The sequence below is a fragment of the Myiozetetes cayanensis genome, unplaced genomic scaffold (genome assembly GCF_022539395.1).
Source record: "Myiozetetes cayanensis isolate MyiCay16 unplaced genomic scaffold, myiCay2020 scf1, whole genome shotgun sequence".
Lineage (NCBI taxonomy): Eukaryota > Metazoa > Chordata > Aves > Passeriformes > Tyrannidae > Myiozetetes > Myiozetetes cayanensis.
The window spans coordinates 82,669,811-82,690,189 of NW_026086604.1; the positions used below are offsets into that span (position 1 = coordinate 82,669,811).

The 20,379-nt window shown below is 38.1% G+C and overlaps 1 protein-coding gene across 1 annotated transcript in view; it reads left to right on the forward strand.

The window, feature by feature from the left end:
* Positions 1-20,379, forward strand: part of GMDS (GDP-mannose 4,6-dehydratase) — a 407,246-nt gene that overhangs the window by 180,046 nt on the left and 206,821 nt on the right. Inside the window, exon 7 of the mRNA XM_050313665.1 lies at positions 3,260-3,387. Coding sequence (XP_050169622.1) covers positions 3,260-3,387 — 128 coding nt within the window. The remainder of the gene's footprint in view (positions 1-3,259; positions 3,388-20,379) is intronic.

Genomic DNA, 20,379 nt, shown 5'->3' on the forward strand with positions numbered 1-20,379 from the left:
TGAACACTCCACGTTCATTCATAGTAGGTGTGAGCAGTGAAGCATGTTTTACAAAATCTCTTTGAACTGAGGAAGCAGCGTGGAGCCAGACACAAATGTGGGATTCTGACATCTCTCTTCCCCACCAATCCAAGTTAGTTTCTGTTGCTACCACCAACACAATTCCAGGTGAATTAGTAGGGATGGTGTAGTAAACTAGGCCTTATTCAGCTGTGATAACCGGTGACATTTTAACAGCTGCATCATCTTGATCATGAAAATCAATATAAAGGGTGAAGTGGTTAACACACCAGCAGCTTTGTTGATACTCTTCCTGGCACTGGCTGGCCATTCCGTGGAGGAAAATGCACTTAAAGGTTCAACATTAGCAAGTCCTCACCACCTCCTGAGGAAGAAGGAAGCTAACCATTTCTGTGCCTCAAAAGGTACTTTGCATTCAGTTATATAAAGATGTCTGTAGCACTCCGCCTAGAACCTTATAGATAGAATCAATCCTGAGGAAAGAGACATTACGTCTGCCAAATTTCAGGCCAAAGCAAGATTTTATAGCCCGATTGCAAACCCCTAGGACGGGGCTTTTTAATGGAAATGCTGACAAAGCCTTAACTATTTTGTATGACTCCAGCGGGCACCAGCTTTAATTCCAATTGTGATGTGCATTTAATGGCATGGGATCAAACATAGCGTAATTGGGATATTTTAAGATACTGTGTTTGAAGAGGATCAGTATTTGAGCATTTTTTATGAACCCTATCATTTAAGTGCTTCTTAAATGTGCCATTCAGTGCTGGGGTGCATGAAAAAAAATCCTAATCACATTTCTCAGAATGAACCGTAGCATTCAGTAGTAGTTTTCTTCCACAGCTTTAATGCTGAAGCACTTCCAAAAAGAGAGTTGGTATTATTTGGTGGAACCCTTACTGGAATATTTCTGGAAAATAAAAGTTTTCATTTTTCATTGTGGTGCTCTCTAGTTCTTCACTTCAGCCTTTTGAGTAATATTTTGATTTTGCTTGGAGAATATCACAAAGATAGTTTCTCTCCAGTTAACTGTGATTCTGCGAGAAGACAGCAGTTATTAGTATTTGCTGTGTTGTGCTAGAGAAATCAGCTTTTTCTTGTGCAGTATCTTTCGTATATTTAAAGTTAAGTTAATAGCATAAAAGTTCTCTCTCTCACATAACCTAATACGCTTTTTATTTTTTCGTGCTGAAGAAGTGGTTGCTCCAAAATGGAAATTGACATTCATTAGTCATTTAGGTTGACAGTAAAACTTGCTTTAATGCAGATGGTGAGTAGAACTCTCACTGCTTTTGCTGTGAATAGGAATGTAGTGTTGAAAGAATTCAGTTTTGCTTATTACTCATTTGCAGTCTGGAACAAAAAGCCATATACTTTATCCTAGAAAAAGAGCTGTTCCTTCAACTGTTATTTACTGAATCATAATGCTAACTGAAATTATTTCCTTGGAGAAGGTTAGGAAGTTTCAGAGCTAATCGTAATAAATTTTTGTAATAATTTGAATCTGTTTTTACTTAATTAGCAATAACCTGTGTGAAGGTCTCAAAGGACTTTGATAAGGTAAAAATTGAAACAATCTTTGGAGAGATACCAGTCTGACAAAGCCAAAGACATTTTGTCACTGGTTTCTGTTAAGCCAGACCTCCACTCCTGCTGCAAGTCTGTCCAGCCAGGAACAGGAGAACCATAGTACTTTGTTTTCAGAAGTTGCAATAGCAGAGTTGGTCTGTGTTGGTCCTGTGCAATTTGAGAGAAACTTTGCTTTTAAAAAGGCTCTGGAGTATATTTTATTTCTGAAAGTTTGCAAATCATGCTGTTTAGGAGGCTTCCTTTATATATGAGCACATTTTCAGGGGATAAGGAAATTATATGATTTTCATCCTTTAAAAAAACCGGCGCAAACTGATGATATGTCCTAAATGGCTAATAACCAGAATTCCAATTAGTTCAACAGTTGATATAAAGTTAAAAATCTCTCTTAATCCTGTGGTAACTTCTAAATTATTTATATGCTTCATTCCACATGGTTCTTAGAACTATGCTCTTTTGGTTTTTTTTACTTTTGGGAGAGTCAAATGACACAAAAAAGTACTGTAGTGCTCCTGACTTTACAGGAAAAATCAGTAGTCTGAAAAAGACACTTCCCATTCTTTAATAATGTTACAGGAGCCTACTGTTTGTTTGACAGGAAACAGAATATATTGAGATGCATATCTCAACAGCAGAGTTCCATAATGAAAAAAAACTATATCTATGCACTACTTAGGACTTCTGAAATTTGCTAAGAGCATTTTACAAGTACAGTCATTGTCACTACCTTTCCTGTTTTTCATTTGGATGAGGCATCATCTGTCACCACTTAATCATACTTTTTTTAGCTATTAAAAAGGCATGTAATTTTAATTTTTGTGGCTTATTAGTGTGCAAATGCCATTAAAATGGTTTAGTCTAAACTCATGGTCTAAATTCAAATCCCTCTGCTTTTGAGGAGACTGTGAGCACCTTTTAGAAATGTTGCCATCATAACCTAAAAATCAAGATACAAAAGTAAGTAACAACAAATATTATTTAAAGGAATCTACCCAGAGCAGAAATAGGTACACAAATTTTCTAAAGTAATACTGTAAACAAAATACTGAAATATGATAAAACAATATTTAGTCTTCAACTGAGAAAGCTGAAATGACAATTTCATGACCTATCTGAACCTGGTGGACAAAGAATTGTAAATAACTAGAAAAGTGGAATGCATTTAACCTTAACCAGTCCTTTGGAGAATATGTAGTATGTGCACAGTCTCCACTTTTTTATTGATAAACAAATTTATTTAGAGATATGCATTCCTTTAAAAAAATTAAAAAGAAAAACAGAAACAGCAACAAAAAACTTGAGGGTGGTCTAAAATGTCTGTCTTCTTTATGGAACCTTTTGCATTTTGTGTTTAAGAGCTGACATTCCAAATGATTTTCTTTGGCTTTATGCCTGGAGTGAATACTGAGGCAGCAAATTAGGAATGCTTAAGAAGTCTCACAAAGGAAGATGTTTGCTGTGAAAGTGCAGTTAATGTGACACTTGCACTGGAAGCTTCTTAGCCTGCTCAAATGATGGCATGGGTCTAGGTGATGTAAAGGGAGTGAATGAAGACTGGAAGACCATGGACTGAGTATACAAGGTGTTTCTTGTGGCCAATTATCTGCCACTGTGATTATGCTGATACTACCTTTTATTTCTATTTCAGGGGCTAACTTTGTCACTCGAAAAATTAGCCGATCGGTAGCAAAGATTCACCTCGGACAGCTGGACTGTTTCAGCCTGGGCAATCTGGATGCTAAGAGAGACTGGGGTCATGCCAGAGACTATGTTGAGGTAAGCTGTGGGCCTTTTTCTGAATCATCTTCATGGTGGGGATAATGCTTAATGCTGTAACTTCAGGTCATGGTCCATGGAGGGCTATCTTGAGATTTTTTTTTTTGCCTGTTGAGGTCTGTTAACTTTGTCTTGCTCTTGATTTCAGATTAGGGAATTTAGTAACACAGCAGTCTACCCCAGGCATGACCTGAACAGAAAAATAAATCTTTGAGTTTACATTCCTTGCCTGAATTCCTGGGGAAGGGGTCTGACTATAACGTGGATCTATTTTAGAGTATTTCTTCCATTCTTTTGACAAATTTTATGACCAATATTAAGATTGCAGCAAGATGCTTTGTGACCTGAAGTCAAAGATCCTGCTGGAGGTTGGTGACTTTCATTTAATAAGGCAAGAAGGATGTATATATTAATGATCAAAGATCTTTCTGCTTATACATTAGAAAGAAGCATCACAACATCATTGTGATGGCAGGTATTGGAATGCAAGAGCCTGGATTTAGTGTTTGAAATGTTTTTGTAGTCAGGATTTGTTTCTAATTTTATTCTACCCATCTACTTAAGCAGACAAACAAACAATACCCCTGTATTGTATTACAAGGGGACATGAATGAGCATGTAGGAAATATTGTCTTTTCCCCAGGAGATTTTTGTCCCCATTTTGGTGCTTAAAGATTTCCTGTGGTCATTGGACTATTTCTGTCTTTTAATAATTCCTTGCTGGGAAACCGGATTTGACTTCACCATTCATTGATGGAGTTTAAAAAGATGACAACTGTTTGTTTTGTTTTTCTATATTACAAAATAAGAAGTATCACAGTAGGAAGAAGTCTGATTTTTATCATAAATTGAGATTTTAAAGGTAAAGTAAAAGCTAAGCTCTTAAATCTTGTGGTCAAAAAGAAACAGCAAAAAAACAAAATCATAATACCTCAATGTAAACTTATGCTCTGGCAGACATTAAAACAAGTTAACAGCCGTATCGCCTTGGCATCAAAAGGGTTACATTAAAGTAAGCGAAGAAGGTTCTTTTCGGCAGTCAGCTATAAATGAAATTGGCTGTGGTTCTGTGCAGCATTTGTGTGTGAGATGCCAAGGGCACCACGAGTGTCATGACTGTGCCTTTATTGTTCTATATTTGTGGCTACAATATTAGCTGAAGCAGTGAGCCAGCCCTATCATATTATTAATGCATAAAACTATAATTAAGAGTGTTCATAAAATCAGTTACCCAGTCTCAACTGAAAGGAAGTAAAAGATGCCAAATAAAATGATCAGTTGCATGAACATAATGAATATAATTTGCATTGGACATTTCATAAAGACTCTGGCTGTCTCATTTCAAGACAAATTATGTTAAGTCATAAATCATGGGATGAATCCTAATGTCTTGTTCCATAAGGGAAATGCAGAATAACGCTCTTGTGCCTTCTGTGTCAGATCCTTGACCTGTGTTCACAGTAACACAGAATGGGTAACACTGGAAGGGACCACAGACGGTTATCTAGTTCAACCTCATTGCTCAGGCAGGATTATCCTAGAGCATATCCTAGAATTGTGTCCAGACAGTTCTTGAATATCTCCAGTGAGGAAGACTTTACAACCTCTCTGGGCAATCTGTTGCAGTGCGTGGTCACCCGCACAGTGAAGAAGTTATTCCTCAAATTCAGGTGGAACTTCCTGTGCAGCAGTTTCTGCTCTTTACATCTTGTCTTATTGCTTGGCACCACAGAGAAGAACCTGGGCCCAACCCCTTGACACCCTCCCATCAGATACTTATATACAGTGATGACATACATCCCTTCTCAGTCATCTCTTCTTGAGGCTGAACAGGCCCAGCTCCCTCAGCCTATCTATTCTATCATTCAAACTTTTAAAATCAAAAAGGAAATGAGAACAAGTCTATTGAGAAGAATGACTAGCTTTCAAGGCCTTTGGCCTCCAGAAGGAATATAGTTGTCTGAGGTCTATGGCACGAACACATGTTTTTTGTGCAAGTAGCATTCCAGACCTTTCAGCTACACATTTTGGGCCTGTCCCAAAATCTTCTGGAAAGAATTCCTCTCTAAAATATAGTTCATCTTGAGTATTTCTCATCCTGGAGAGGTACCCCTTCAGATAATGGGAGAATTATTATCAATTCTCTAATTCCCTGAGTATTGTGGAAATGTGGTTACAGGCAGCCTTCTAATGGCTAAAAAATAAGAGTAACTTTAAACTGGAAATAAACAATTATTTGAGGCTTTAATGGACTGGAAAGTAGGGCTTAGAGATTTAACATTGTTCAAATAAATACATAGTGTGTTAGAAAGCATGATCATATTTACAAGCATTTGGGGAGCTTCCTTAAGCATATGGCTGAACACATAGGGATATATCTTATCCTCTCCATATGTAGTTTTAAATCCCATCAATATTAATACAAGTAACATATGTGCATATAGACCAGGCCATGTACTGTGTTTTCTTTCTTCTTATTTCTTTATTAGGGATAATAATAAAACCATAAATACATTCCTTTTTGTTGTTTTATAAAATATTATGGGTCAATTCCTGATCTCATGAAAGTTGATGAGCAGATTCCCATTGACTTTGTGGAGAGACCGTATCCTGTATGTGTTCAACTTGAAAATGTCTAGTGGTTGCAAAGCCTGGTATGATTTTGGGCAAACTCCTTTGCGTACAGTGAAGTAGGGAAGAGTGTGCCTGCACTGAAGCAGTATGTGCCCACCAAGTGACGGGTTGAGGCTAGCTTTAGTAGTAACAGATGATTCAGAAATCTGAGGTTCAAACATAAGTTCATATCAGTGGAGAATAGCTGGAATATGTGTTTGATTAGGCTTTTGTTCTGGAACTTGAACTGCCACCTGCAGGCACAAGGTACAGCAACATTGTGCTGGTGAATGCTGGTTTCACTTCCTGGTGAAAACCGGGAAGTCCAACTTGTTAAAAAGGATTCCATTCAGTGTTTGAACAGAACAGAATAGAAATAAGTGGGCATTGAAAATTTTTGGTGTGGGACTATCAATTTTAATCTATAATTACAGTGGTAACTCTTAACATGTTGGCAGAAATTGCTGCTTCTGCTTTCTAACTCTTTCCTAATTTTTACTCTGCTGTGGTCCAGCACAATTCTCATGAGATGATATTAGAGATAAGGATCAATGCCACTGAGTTGGAAGAGGAAAAACAATATATCAGGGCTGTTGACATATGAATCTTCTGTGTACTATTTTGCTTTCTGAGGGTAATGTACATTTCATTTGTTGCAGACGATCTGCAAGGTATTTTCAATTATTAGTTCAATAGCAAGCCTCAAGAGTCTGTCCCATTTCTATGCATTTATAAAACAGAACTCATCATACAAATATCCTCAGAAATCATACAAATTTTCTTCACCCAAGAGTCTTATTTCAAATAAATATAGATCTTAAAAATATTTAACTTGGACCATTAAAAAATGCCCATCAGTCACAGAATCACAGAATCAATTAAGTTGGGAAAGACCTCTGAGATCATCCAGTCCAACCTGTGAACTAACAACACCATGTCAACTAGACCATGGCAGTAAAGCGTCATGTCCAGTCTTCCCTTAAATACCTCCAAGAATGGTGACTACACCACCTCTCTGGGCATCTCATTCCAGGATCTAATCACCCTTTATCATGAAGAAATTCTTCCTAATATCCAACTAAACCTTCCATGGTGCAGCTAAAGACTATGTCACTAGTTGCCTGGAAGAAGAGGCTGACCCCCACCTGTCTACCACCTCCTTGTTGGCTTCCCTGAGGTCTCCCCTGAGCCTCCTCTTCTCCAGGCTAAACAACTCCAGCTCCCTCAGCCGCTTCTCATAAGACTTGTGCTGCAGACCCTTCACGGGCTTTGTTGCCCTTCTCTGGAACCACTTCAGCACCTCAATGTCCTTCCTGAACTGAGGGACCCAGAGCTTGGCACAATACTCAAGGTGTGGCCTCACCAGCGCTGAGTACAGGGGAAGGATCACTTCCCTGCTCCTGCTGGCCACAGTGTTCCTGATACAGGCCAGGATGCCACTGGCCTTCTTGGCCACCTGGGTACACTGCTGGCTCATGTTCAGCCGACTTTCGACTAGCACCCCCAAGTCCTTTTCCTCTGGGCCAGTTTCCAGCCACTCTACCCCCAGCCTGTAGAACTGCATGGGGTTACTTTGGCTGAAGTGTAGGAATCAGCACTTGGGTTTTGTTGAGCCTCATAGCGTTGGTCTCAGCCCATTGATCCAGCCTCTTCAGGTACCTCTGCAGAGCCCTCCTACCCTGAGGAAAAAGTTCATAAGCTGAGAATTTTTCTTCCTTTCCTTCAATTTCCTCTTTATCACCCACTGATGATCAGTCTGCCTTCTGCAGTTATGCTGCCTACACCTCAATGTTGTGCAGACAGCAGAAATACTGCACTGATAAATGCTAGAAAAGCCCACCAATATATGTCTTACAAAACTAAAAGAACTAGTGAAAGGTAACAATTTTAATAATCTTTAGTACAGATCAGAAATATTCAATAGAATATTTCAATGCCTTCAATAGAAATCCAGCAGTATTCAAGCAATAATTACAGAGGACTCATAATTTGGTCATAATTGGCTCCAATTCAATTAATTACATGTCTGGTCAAATGTTTAGAATTAAGTATGTGCCTACATTCATGGTGAAATCAGGGTGCATTTGATATTCTGAATGTATGGGAATCAGCTTCCATTAATTTATATTTAAATAATGTAAAAGAAAACAATCAAACCGAAAGAGAATAGTTTATAAATAAGTAATATAGTAAGTTATTGTAGAAGCCAAACAAGAATATTAAGAAACTGCTTGAAGAGACACTTTCCATCTTACTCTTTTTTTTTTTTTTTTTTAAATTGGTACTGGTGCTAATTCACACTTTACTCTGCAATTAAAACGCATAAGAAAATTCACAGTCATTTTTATTATCTTAAACAATTTTGTGCCCCTTGAAATTGAGATAGTAAAGTCTAATGTTTGTTTAAATCTCTAGTCAGCATCACCTGGTCTTTTATTCATGATTTTTCTATTCACCACTCTAATAGGCAGAAACTGACCTTTGGAAACAACTGCTACCGTTTCTGTTGAGGGAAATCTCTTCTTGTATGTTTGTGTGTATGTTTAAATATAAAAACTCTTGTCAGACAAAATTATTTAAAATTTTACTTTACTCTTGTGCGTAAGAAAAGGAGTCAACCAGCATGACTGTTGACCAAGGCATTTCTAGTTCTGTTTTGTTGTTTTCTTATAGTGTTAAGAATATGTTGTCTTTTGAGATACATTTTACCTTAGTCTGCTAAGACTTTAATTTTTTTCTTACTAATCCTTTCATCATCCTAGCTGAATTCTTGCTTGTGAGAGTCTGGCTTTGTTAAGGACTGTTGGTTGTGAAAAGAAAGTCAGTTCTATCTGTCTGTGTAACTATCAATACCTCCTATAGTTACGAGATTGGCTCATGAACTTGAGGCATGTTTCTAAATGGGGTTACCCTTTTGTTATGGACTGAAGTGAAAAGGTTTTTCCTTTCTTACTGCTTTGTTTTTATGTTTAAAGCCTTCTTTAATAATAAAGAAGAATCTTCTAATAAAAGTTAAGAAATAATTTCAAACTCTAAGTGCTGGACTTGTTTCAGTATGAGGGTATAGCCATCCAGGTAAAGTGTATTTTGTGTATTTCCAAATACACATTTTCTGTTCATCAACTTGCCTGAACTGGGATAACTGATGGCTCTATTAAGCCAAACTTATCTTCAAATTAAATCAAATCTGCTCCAATTGATGTGATTATCCACTGAACGGGTTTTTGCTTCCATCTAGGTGAAGTAATTGTGAGAGCAGCAAGGCCTTTAGGAGAAAAATGTGATAGACTATGCTCCTTTGGAACCACTACTGACTGTTCATAAAACTCTTGACAGGTGGTACTTGCTGAAGCATTATGTTTTCTGGAAGCGCGCATATTAAAGACACTGAGACAGTGACTATTCCACCTTAGATTCTTTCTAATAGTTTAAAAATCTTTGATGTGGAACTAAGTCTCTGAAAGAATGAGACTGTTGAGAAAACAATATCTTCCTGAATTAAGTATGCATTTGCCAAGGACAGAATATTCTTTGATTTCCTGATGTAAATACTTTGGTCGTGTGGAGATATGATTTGTCCAGGATAAAGGAAGGAGCTTTTGACCATGGTAGTATGTTCAATCAATCATCCATGCAAATAATGATCCATTGCAGCCATGACACAAGAGTGCTGGAAGAGCAGGTCCAAGAAGAAAAGATTGTCTTCCCTTTGGCTGTGTCTATAGGGAAAAGACATAGTTAAGTGGACTTCTAAGGGCAATTCATGCTACCGTTGTTTTACTAAATTATTTGTACATATTGCTCCTCAACAATATTCCAACACTACAAAAGAGCTCAGGTCTTGATTTGAGGTAGTAGATGTCATCACTGGCCACAGAACCAGTGTCTCCCCAGCATGTCTCTCATGCAGAATCAAGATAGGGACCTGTGAGACACTGCCATAATTTCTCTCTATATATTGCTGTCCAGGTAAGCTCCATCGGGCTCCCTAGGCTCAAGACGGCACCTGTGGCCCCACTTGACTTCTGGCTTCAGAAACCACTCTTTTAGCTCTCTGATTTTAGTCAAAAACTTTGGAGTGGGACTGAAGACCAAACATTTTCTCCAAAGCTATTTCTGAGCAGTACTAAAATGAAGTGTCACAAATTATAAGCATATAGTGAAGCTCAGTGTACGTTTCTTCTCCAGTCTCCCATACAAACAGAGAAAAAGTTGACATTTAAATAATTATGTTTTCTTTCTGTTAGAGCATGATTTGGTGCCAGCAAAGTGTAGCTATAATTCTCAAGCATCTTCTTTCAGATTTTGAAATTATGGGCAAACTTTCCCTTATGCAGAGAGGACATGTTTTAGAATAACTGTGATAGTAAAAGTTTCCTTTTTAATGCTAAATAGAGGCTTACATTTTTGTAAATAAGGCTGCACAATAAAAGACCTTAAAATGCATTTCTTTCAGTGCATGTAATTTAGAGTTCTTGACTATTGGGAATAGTTGCAATTCCCAACAGAGTAGCACAGTCTGTCTACCATCGTAATTCTACTCAAGTGGATGCTGTCTACATTAGAGAAAAACAAACCCAAACAAAGTCCTTCATGGTTTTTGAAATGCTGAAGTCTGTAAATAATATAATTCTAAATAACTACAGCATAAATGAGAAAATTTGAACACACTTTATTCATGTGCTCATGCACACACATACACAACACAACCCGAATATCACAGAACCACAGAATCACCGAGGTTGGAAAAGACCTCAGAGATCGTCGTGTCCAACCTGTGACTGATCACCACCTTGTCAACTAGACCAGAGAACTGAGTGCCACGTCCAGTTGTTTCTTGAACACCTCCAAGGGATGGTATGTTTCTGTGCCTGGATGATTTATGTGGAAATTATTTTTGATTTCATGTATGTACTATTTTCTCTTTATGTGGTTGATAATAAGAGATTGTGCACAAAAGTAAGCTGTTTATTACAATAGGCAGGAGTGGTCTCCATAATTAAAACATAAAAATGAAGAAAGAAAAGGGTATTAATTACAATATGTAGGTGTTGTGTCTAACACACATCATATGGTATTGATTTCCAGCAGCAGTGGTAGACTGTAAGTCCAACTGTAAGTGTTGCTGTTAGACTTTCTTTCCTTTCAGAAAACTATCCTGATCTATTTCAGAACTATAGCATCTTTTCCCTCTTTTTATTTTCTAGCAGATGTATTTTCTGTGAGGGAAACATAAATGTAAATAGATTTTCTTTTTTATTATTTACATAGATTTTCCTTTAACTTTCTTTTTCACCACTTTCATGTTTGACCTATTAGTGTTTTTAGGATTTACAAAACCAAAAAAAAGTGCTTTCCTCAGCAAAGCCATCTGGTTTAGTTTCCTGTGTCTCAACAATGATATGTGTATTATTATCAAGGCCACCCTGGTGGTTTTCTAAGTGGTCTTGTTACAGTGGTGGTCTTACAATTCAATTGGAGTGATGGAAAGGTTAGACTAAGGCTTCTTTCAAGTATAAGGTTTCCAGATTGATAAATTATGTATTGTTGTCATATTTCTGAGTCTGACCTATTTTGCCATTGTAATTTCAATGCAGTATCTCTCCCATCAAATAATGCAACTACAAGAGTTCTCCTGACAAATTCTGCTTTTGTGGTAGGTTCTTCTTGAAAATACCAAATTAAGGCATTTTGCATAAGTAACTGTAAATGCATACTGTGTTCCTGTAATTTTAGTTTTCTGCTCTGTCTGGCAATGCGTTAAAACCCAAGTAAAATTATTACAGGGTCCCCATTTAGGAGCTGTACTTTTACTTGTTGTAAGGTCAGTAGAAAACATACGGATGTCAGCAGACAGACTATATAATGCAGTATATATATACACCATCACTGCAGTCCACGTCAGTGCATGCTGCAGGACAGTGTTTACTGATTAGCAGGTGGCAATATAACACCAGCATGAAAACAAGCCAGACTTTTTTAAAAAAAAAGGTCTGTTCCACTTTCCAGTCAGTCTTGTGGGGATTTTAACTTGGGGCAATTGCAGATGAGACTGTGGGAAAGAGATGACTCTCACGAGGGAGATGAGATTGCCTGGACCCAGGGAGTGAATACACCAGACAGCCTGCTCAAGGCTGCAGCTGTGCCTGGAGTGAAACCACTGTCACATCGTGGAATGTGGAGTGAGATGTGGAGATTCACCACAAGGTGAATCTTCCCAAAATGTAACAGTGAAGGTCTCACAAGTCTCTCTTCAGTGTGTGTAAATCATGATTTCAACATTTTTTTCCGCGTTGTAGTGCACATAAATTTTATGAATTGGGCAAGTTCAAGGCAAATTTGAAGGAAACGTTCTCATAAACATTCTCTAGCCCTCTGCATGCAAAATTTCAAATGCTTACTGTACAACAAGGAAACCCCTAGTTCATGGAAAAAAATATTGAAGATTATGAGAGAACTAATACAAATGAAATGTATTCTTTAATCAGCTGAATCAGTTCAATTGAGATTTTTCCTTTCTTTCTTTGCTCTTTTTCCTATCATGAGTGGAAAATAAGAAAGAAAATAAAACCAACCAGGTGTGTCTACCTTTGAACTCAGAAATCTTTTTATTCAATCAGTTGGTATTTGGCAACATTTTAAAGAATGGGAAGCAGCATCTTTTATTTGTAAATGTTAGGTAACATTAATAACAGGTAGTGCTACCAACCTCACCTGTAATAATCCAGATAGTTTCTCTTTATTAACTAATCTGTGATTTACAGGTTTATTTGAATCTTAGAGTAGCATACCACATTCTGAGAAAGCTCTTTAGCATAGATGGTTTGAATTTTAATAAGGGGAAAAAATCCCTTAAAACAGATCATTAAAATTTAATGAGGACATTTTTAAAACCCCATAATGGTTCAATTTACACTGGAAGTCAAAAATAGTTAATGGTGTTGTTATGTCTGTGTGGCAACATCCTCACTGTACAGTAATTGTTTTCATTTGAAATTAAGCCAGTAAAACATCATGCAGTGCATTCCCAAACCCAAAGTTTTTAGCAAACCTCCAGTAATTTCAGGTCATTCCACTGAAAGAAGAAACATTTTAGAGGATAAATTAAAATGTCAGGGCTCAGTTTTATTGTACTCTAGCTGTTAATATTCAGTGCATTATTAAGAAGATTGGTTATCAGCAGAGTGACTGTTCTTTCCTGATCTGGGTGCAGAAAAGAAATACCATTTTTTTGTTTGTTTGAGTGGGAAACATTCCCCAAACCCACAGAGTGCACTTAATATGCCACTTTTAGTTGTAGCAGAAATACTTGAATTTTAGCTGTAGGTGTTTTTGGATGAAGCCTTGACCTAACAACCAACATTAATGATCCAAAGATAGAGCAGCTGAACTTTCCAGTTGGCCTTCTTTGGCTGATTTTAAGCTTTCCCTAGGGATGGTTGACTTGGTTACCAGGTTAAGTATGTGAAGAAAGCTTATTGCTGTCATGTGCTTGACTCCTTTCTCTCTTCGTCTCAAAATCCACGTGATTTCTGCAGTTAAAGCAATTGTGTCTTTCCTCAGGAGTATGAGGTGCATTACACTGTAGCTGAGTGACATTAGTGTTTTCTTAGCCCTGCCCCAAGTCAGCTTGGCAGTTTGGCCGGAGTGGATTTTCCTGCAGCCATCGAAGAGGAGAACGAAGTAAACAGTGGGGCCCTGACATCATCCAGTGCCTGCAGCTTACGAGAGGCCTGTGCGAAACAGCTGGTGGTTCCTTCAAACCTTCCCAGCACTTCCTCCTGTGAAGGAGGGTCGAGGCTGACTGGTGCAAGGGAGCCAAGCAGCTGTCCTTCCTCACACACCCTGCAGATGCACTGGTCAACTCCTGCTGCGAGCAACCTCGGTGGCCATTTCATTGCTTCTAGTGAAATAAGGGTTTTAATGATGCTTCTTAAGAGAGTAGGCCCATATATCTGCTTCCAAATTTTCTGTTGCACAGTGGGATTAAAAGGATCTCTGCTATTGGATTTGAGGAAGAAAATTAGGGGATCCCTAACTATTCATGTGAAATGTTGCCTCTCTGCAAGGACAAATTATTGGGGTTTTTTTTTTTTTTTGAGACTTGAATGCAGTCCAAGCACATTTGCTTACTCTTTAACTTTGCTCTTAATAACAAGCTTTGTACTTTTTAGAAGCTGTGATATTTTTTAATGCAAGTTGTGCATTATTATTTCTTGATCTGGAAATGGGTTTGATTTTTATTTTTTTAATGTCAGAAGAGGTTTTTCTGCCATGTGCACTTTACAGGTTTCTTTAAGGAGCAGTAATTGCATTGGTAGAGCATTAACTCCTGCTTCTGCCTTAACCTCTGCCAGGTGAGATGTTACTCTACCCCATAACGGTTTATCAAGGCAACCCTAACGCTCTAATGCCACGCACACGTGTTGCTTTAGACATAATGGAAAGTTGGTACAAATCATATGATCTTGTCACACTGTGCTTCATTTTACAAGAAAAAGTAATACTTTGTGTTGCTGATGCAGTATGTTTCTTTTGCAACGCAGGCATATTTTCCCCCTTACCATTAATTTATTATGTTGCATTTATTTCCAGACCAACACTACTTTTCCAAATCTGGTGGGAATTTCTCTCTGTCCGCTGAGGTGCTTTAAATTCAACAAGCATCAGGTTTTTAATATATCATATCCATTTTATAGGGAAAATAAGTGACAAGGGGAAGATATTCATTTTATTGTCAATATTATTACTGGTATCCAAGGTAGATGTATACTGAAACTGCTGCTGGTTTAAAACTGTCCATCTGCCAGATAACAAGTGTATCCCAGGTTATTGGAAAGGTGTCAGGAGGCATAAGACATGATGGTCTGTAGGCTGTGTAACAGACCAATACCCACTAGGTCAGTTTCCCAACAAGGGAAAGCCCAAGAGGTGCCTAGCTGCTGCTTGGCACTGACCTCTTACCACCATCATCTGGCTACCAGCAGCCTTGCTCTTGAAACCCCCGTGCCCAGGGGAGGCTGTATTTGAGTGTTGTATTCAAACTGCAGATAGGGAATTACCATTGCTCCTATATATGCATGTTCCATGTTTATGTTTATTTGATGTTTTATTTCAGCCCATAATACCTTGTAAACATTTTCCAATGATTCACATGCCATAACCATGGTATGCACCACTGGAATGTGTCTTTCTGAGTTGATAGTACTGGTAATAGAAATGATACTGGTTCACAAGGAGGACCCTGACATAGAGTAGGGCCCTTCTGTGTTCTGCTTTCTGGGAATGCCAAGGTGGAGCACAAAGGAACTTCCCTTCCAAGGACCTTTCACAACCTAACTGGTGCCTCAATCTCTAAAAGAACTTTTTTTTTTTTCTTTTGAAAGTATAAGAGCAGCTGAGTAACAATTTAGAATTGGTACTGGCTGGTGGTTTGTGCAAGTTCTTATGGTCTGAGCACACTTAATGTAACACTTTTATATCATGTACAACATTTTGATGGTGTCTTAAAAATAAGGATGCTATTCTAGAAAATACACTATTTGATCCAGATAGCAATACAGAATATGTGTGAAGTGCTCAAGCCCCAAGAGGACTGTAGGGCTATGAGTTCTCTCATTACCCCCTTGGGAAGCCTGAAGAGCAAGGATGCTGCAAACCAACTGCAGGAACTGGTTTAGAGTGAAATCTTCTTCTAATAATAGAATTTTTGACTTAGGTGGGACTTGACTTCATTCATTGTACATTCATACATTTGTGCACAGGGAGGCAGAGGCCAGCAGAAGAGAAAGAGGCTCTGTGCCTGCTCAGAGTTACACAGTACACCTGTGATAGGGACAGCCACAATTTGGCTCTAAAAGTGACCTCAGGAGACATTAAAATGACATTTAACACATTACCAATAAAACTAGGAAGCATAATAAAGAGTTTTCACCTGGCCTGGTCAGTGCCAGTTTTCAGTCTCCAGTTTGACAGAATGATGGAATTGGTGCACGACTACTCACTCCTTGTAATTAAGTAAATTAGACTTTCCTTAAAGAAGGCTTTTTTGTGGGTGATGTTCATAAGGTCACATCTAAAGAAAGGTAGTGTAAAACCAACAGACACACGTGTAAAAGTATAGCTGGCAAAAGAAAAAGTTTGAGTAAAAAGTCCACCCAAACCAAAAGTAAATTAATCATCATTGTTACCACATTAATTTTGGAGTGATTACTGAACATAGTGTCAAATAATAGCAGAATCATGCACATTTGACATTTACCTTTAAAATACACTGTGCAATAAAGAGAAACAAGACTCAGTTCCCTTGGCTTAATTTATTCATATAAGGTTTGGGAACAAATTGTGTCATGAAATTGCATACTGATGATAGGCAATTAGTCGCGCTGATTTGTAGCAGTCTGATCATTTAAATACAATGTGTCATAAATATTTCAAGGTGGGGGGAGGAAATCCAAATTCTGAAAGCACTATCTTAACCATATCTTGAACAGTTGTTTATGTTCTGGAGTTGCTTGTAAAATAGTTGACTCAGAACTAAGCTAATGGTTTTATTAGTAGGATCTTAAAGTGATCCATTTTTGCCTAGATATGGCTTTCAGTGGGATACTGGTTCATATAAAGTCTCTTTCAGTGAAACAGTCTACTAACTTGTCACTGCAAATTCTGGCTGTGTTGGTTTTAGAAAGTACTGCTGGACCTTGAGGTATTATTACACCTTCTTGGAAGGAAGAAAAAAAAATCACACAAACTTTTCTATTTCATGAAGGCAGACAAAAGGTAGAAAATAAAACTGCCTGTAAACTAGAACAAAATAGGAGTGCTAAGGATGAAAGCTGAGATCTGGAATCCCACCCAGAACCAGTTCTGCAGCAGCTAAAAGGAGCACTGTCTCTGAGAGAAAAGCAAATTTATACTCAGGAGGACCACAACTGATGGTGATAACACTGCATCTTCCTATGGGAGAGATGTGTGGGCAATACAAGATGAGGATTAAGACCCTAGTTTATAGCAGAATGCTGTGTTCTTATTGCATGCTCTTGGGCCAAAGTGAGCCACCAGCTGCCCCTGTGCTTCATTCTGCCTGTGAAAAGAGACTGAAGTTCTCTAACCTGAGTGAGTCACAAAAGAAAAACATGCATAGAAAGTAGCAAACATTTGCATTAGATTTTGATGGTTTGCTTCCTTAAAGAGTGAAGAGAGATGAGGGAAGGATGTGTTCAGTAGATAAGTTTGACTTGAGAATTGACCTTAACACTAATTAGACTTCTACTCCTGAAACTAAAAGAGACTGGTTCTGCAGAATTAGTAATTTTGTACTGGGCACAGGCTCAGCCTGCCCACTTGGTTAGGGGAGAAGACAGCAGAGCTGGTTTCCCTGTGTAACCTACCAGCACAAATAGGCCCATCAACCTACCACTACTAAAATAAATGCAGCTTTTTTGCAAATGATAAAACTAGTCAGCAGTGACGGAAATTAGATTGAGAACACCCTTGTAGACGCTTCTAATTAGCAGAAGACACAAGTGGTCTTAAGTTTTGAATCCCACTGCTTACCTACTGGTGGCAAAGTGCACAGTTGGACAGTGGCGTTAACTTGCACACACATCTGATCAACCAAGTACGGTAGACCTTTCTTTCAGACTTCACCCTGAAAGTCAAAAATTAACACCTAATTTTTTAACAATTACTTTTTTAATAACAACTCACATAATATTTTCATAGCCAGAGTGTGTGTCCTCTTCTGCTTTGTAACAGCTGCAGATGCCTTGAAGCAAGCCTGAAGGTACATGCGTGTGTTGCTGGTCCTTCTGTCTTGTGTTACAGGGAATAACAGGAGTGCAGAGATTTGTCCTCCAAGGTTGCGTGTGGGGACTGTTGAAGTGGCATCTGAGGTGTTACTGAAATTTTAATAGCAGCAGGTGCCCAGTCTTTAACAAAAGCATCCTTTCTTCTAAAGGCTCACTAGGCATCAAAGCCTGAGAGGTGTCAGCAAATAAAAAGTGCCAGTTTGTTTACACTAATTTTTTTTTTTTTTTTGCTTTTCAATTGCTGGAACTTCATACTTTCTTTTATTTTGATAGAGCCATAAATCTTCTAGTTCCCATAGTTAGATGGGAAAAAATACAACAACAGAGACTGAATTTCAGTTGGTGAAGAGAAAACAGAGAGGGATAAATAAGTGTAATTGAATTTTTAACAAAAATGCTTTAAGGAAGACAATAAAATTACTTGGTTGCATTAGAATTTTCAAGATACCAAGTTCCTTTGCGTGTATACACAATGAGAAATAATTGGAAGTAGCTACAGTAGTATTTAGAATAACTTGCCAAGTCATCTGTCCAACAGAATTTGAATTAAAACAGAATAAAAAGAGGGCCTAAGAGAGTAGGCCTACCCATAGAAACAAGAAAGATTTGTACCTCGAGCAGACTGGATTTGTTACTCGGTGGCTACTATTACTGTGATGTTTGTTGCTTTATTTAGATGAAGAGTTTGGCTCTGGTTGTCTTTGTTCTCGCTGTCCGGAAGGCTTGGCACATTAAATGTCGTGCACGGTAAGGTTAGAAAGGGAGACCTGCAAAAGGACATCCACCCAAGGCGAGCTGACAGACAATAGCAGAACATCCTTTTCTTTGGAAGCAACTCATCAGGAAAGCATTGGTCCTGCCTCTCTGTATTTAGCTGAATGCAGATGAGAGGCATGATTAACACTAATGAGTGACCAGGGATTTATTGTTTACTTAGAGATAAGGCATTAGCTTCCTTCATTGGCACTTCCTGCCAAATAATTTGATCCTAGTTCACTAATTATTTTATTATTTGTTGTTGCTCATTTTGATAGTGGTAGTTGTTGTTGCTTTAAGTGATTTCTTTCACCAAAATCTTTTTATCGCTTCTCTTATTTTATTTTCTTTTTATTGTAAATTGTCTGAACTGTTTGTCATTTGGGCCACAGTACTCTGGAGGTCCTTTATGTGCATACATGTTCTGCATCCAACAGTGCTTTTTCTGTTCAGTTCTTGCCCTCCTCCCCAAAGCTGAAATAAATCAAAGTAGGTTGAGACTCAGTCGCAATAAATCAAGACCTGTCCAAAACTGGAGCCTGCCCAGTCAAAATGTCATAGTTTGGCTTTCACTGAGGATTAATTAAAGGCCTGATATAAAGCCCAGATGTGCTTCAGGAGAGTAGCAAACTGCTTGGTGGTGGCTATACTAAAAACCAAGTCTCCCCATGAATCTGCCCACCCAAGAACATGGAGGAGGATAAGGCTGAGGAAAAGGGAGGAAGGGAGGGGAGAGGAGGAAAGAAGTAAACTGAATCAAGCATGATTTTATAGCATCTATGTTGGCAAAAAACAAGACAAGCTCTATGTTAGAGCACCTCTGAAAAAAATACAAAGCCTGCATGTGTATATTTCTAACAGCCTTAGAGAATATAATTGTTAAAATGTTCAACATTAATTGGGAGTGGGATAAAGCTAAGACAGTGAGTGAACTTTTGCACTTTTTATGGTCAAAAAAATATATATATGTGGCATGTCCAGTCACTGAGCTTGCTTGGTGCCTGTTTTATATTAAATTCCTGAAAGTCATCTTGACTAAAATAGTTTAGCTGAAGATTCCTGAGGCTCTGAAAGGGACAGATATGGAAATGTGTATGTATCTAAATTCAGTATATTTGAATATAAATGTGTAAAATATACTGAAATTACATGTTGCTTGCATTATGGCCTTTGTAAATCTCCAACTTTGGTTCCAGAGGTACAGTGATTTAATGGAACAGTGAGCACAGAATGACCCTTTTTAAAAAAGGCAGGCACTTAAAGAGTGTTGCAGCTCAATTGTGGGACACAATATATGGTTATTCTCACACTCTCTTGCAGGCATAGAAATACAATTTCCTGGGGGAAAAAAAATAGTACCTGATTGTACTGAATTAAACAATTTCCTGAATAAGATTAGTCCAAAATTTAATTTCATAATTGGTTTCAGTTTCTTTGAATTTGCTGCATGTAAGTAATGAGTACACACATGTTCTGATGAGATGCAGTGTTAAATTGTCGTAGACCTAGATGAGTGGTTATGGGATGGCAGGAGAGATCTGTCAAGCAGTGCTGCCCTGTGCTCTTCAGACTGATGTATTGAATCACTGTTTATGTAGCAGTCAGTTTTGATGCCCTGGATATTTCTAGGCATAGGATGTTCCTATGCATAAGTACGTGACAGACTTGTGTATTCATTTACTTATATATCTTCTTAGAGACATGACATCCTTTGTAATCTCTCCTCTGCCCAGATTAAATGAGTGTCATCTTGCAAAACATGCAGAAAAGTAGGAGATAAGGAGCTGGACAAGAGGCCTAGATTAAGGTTTTA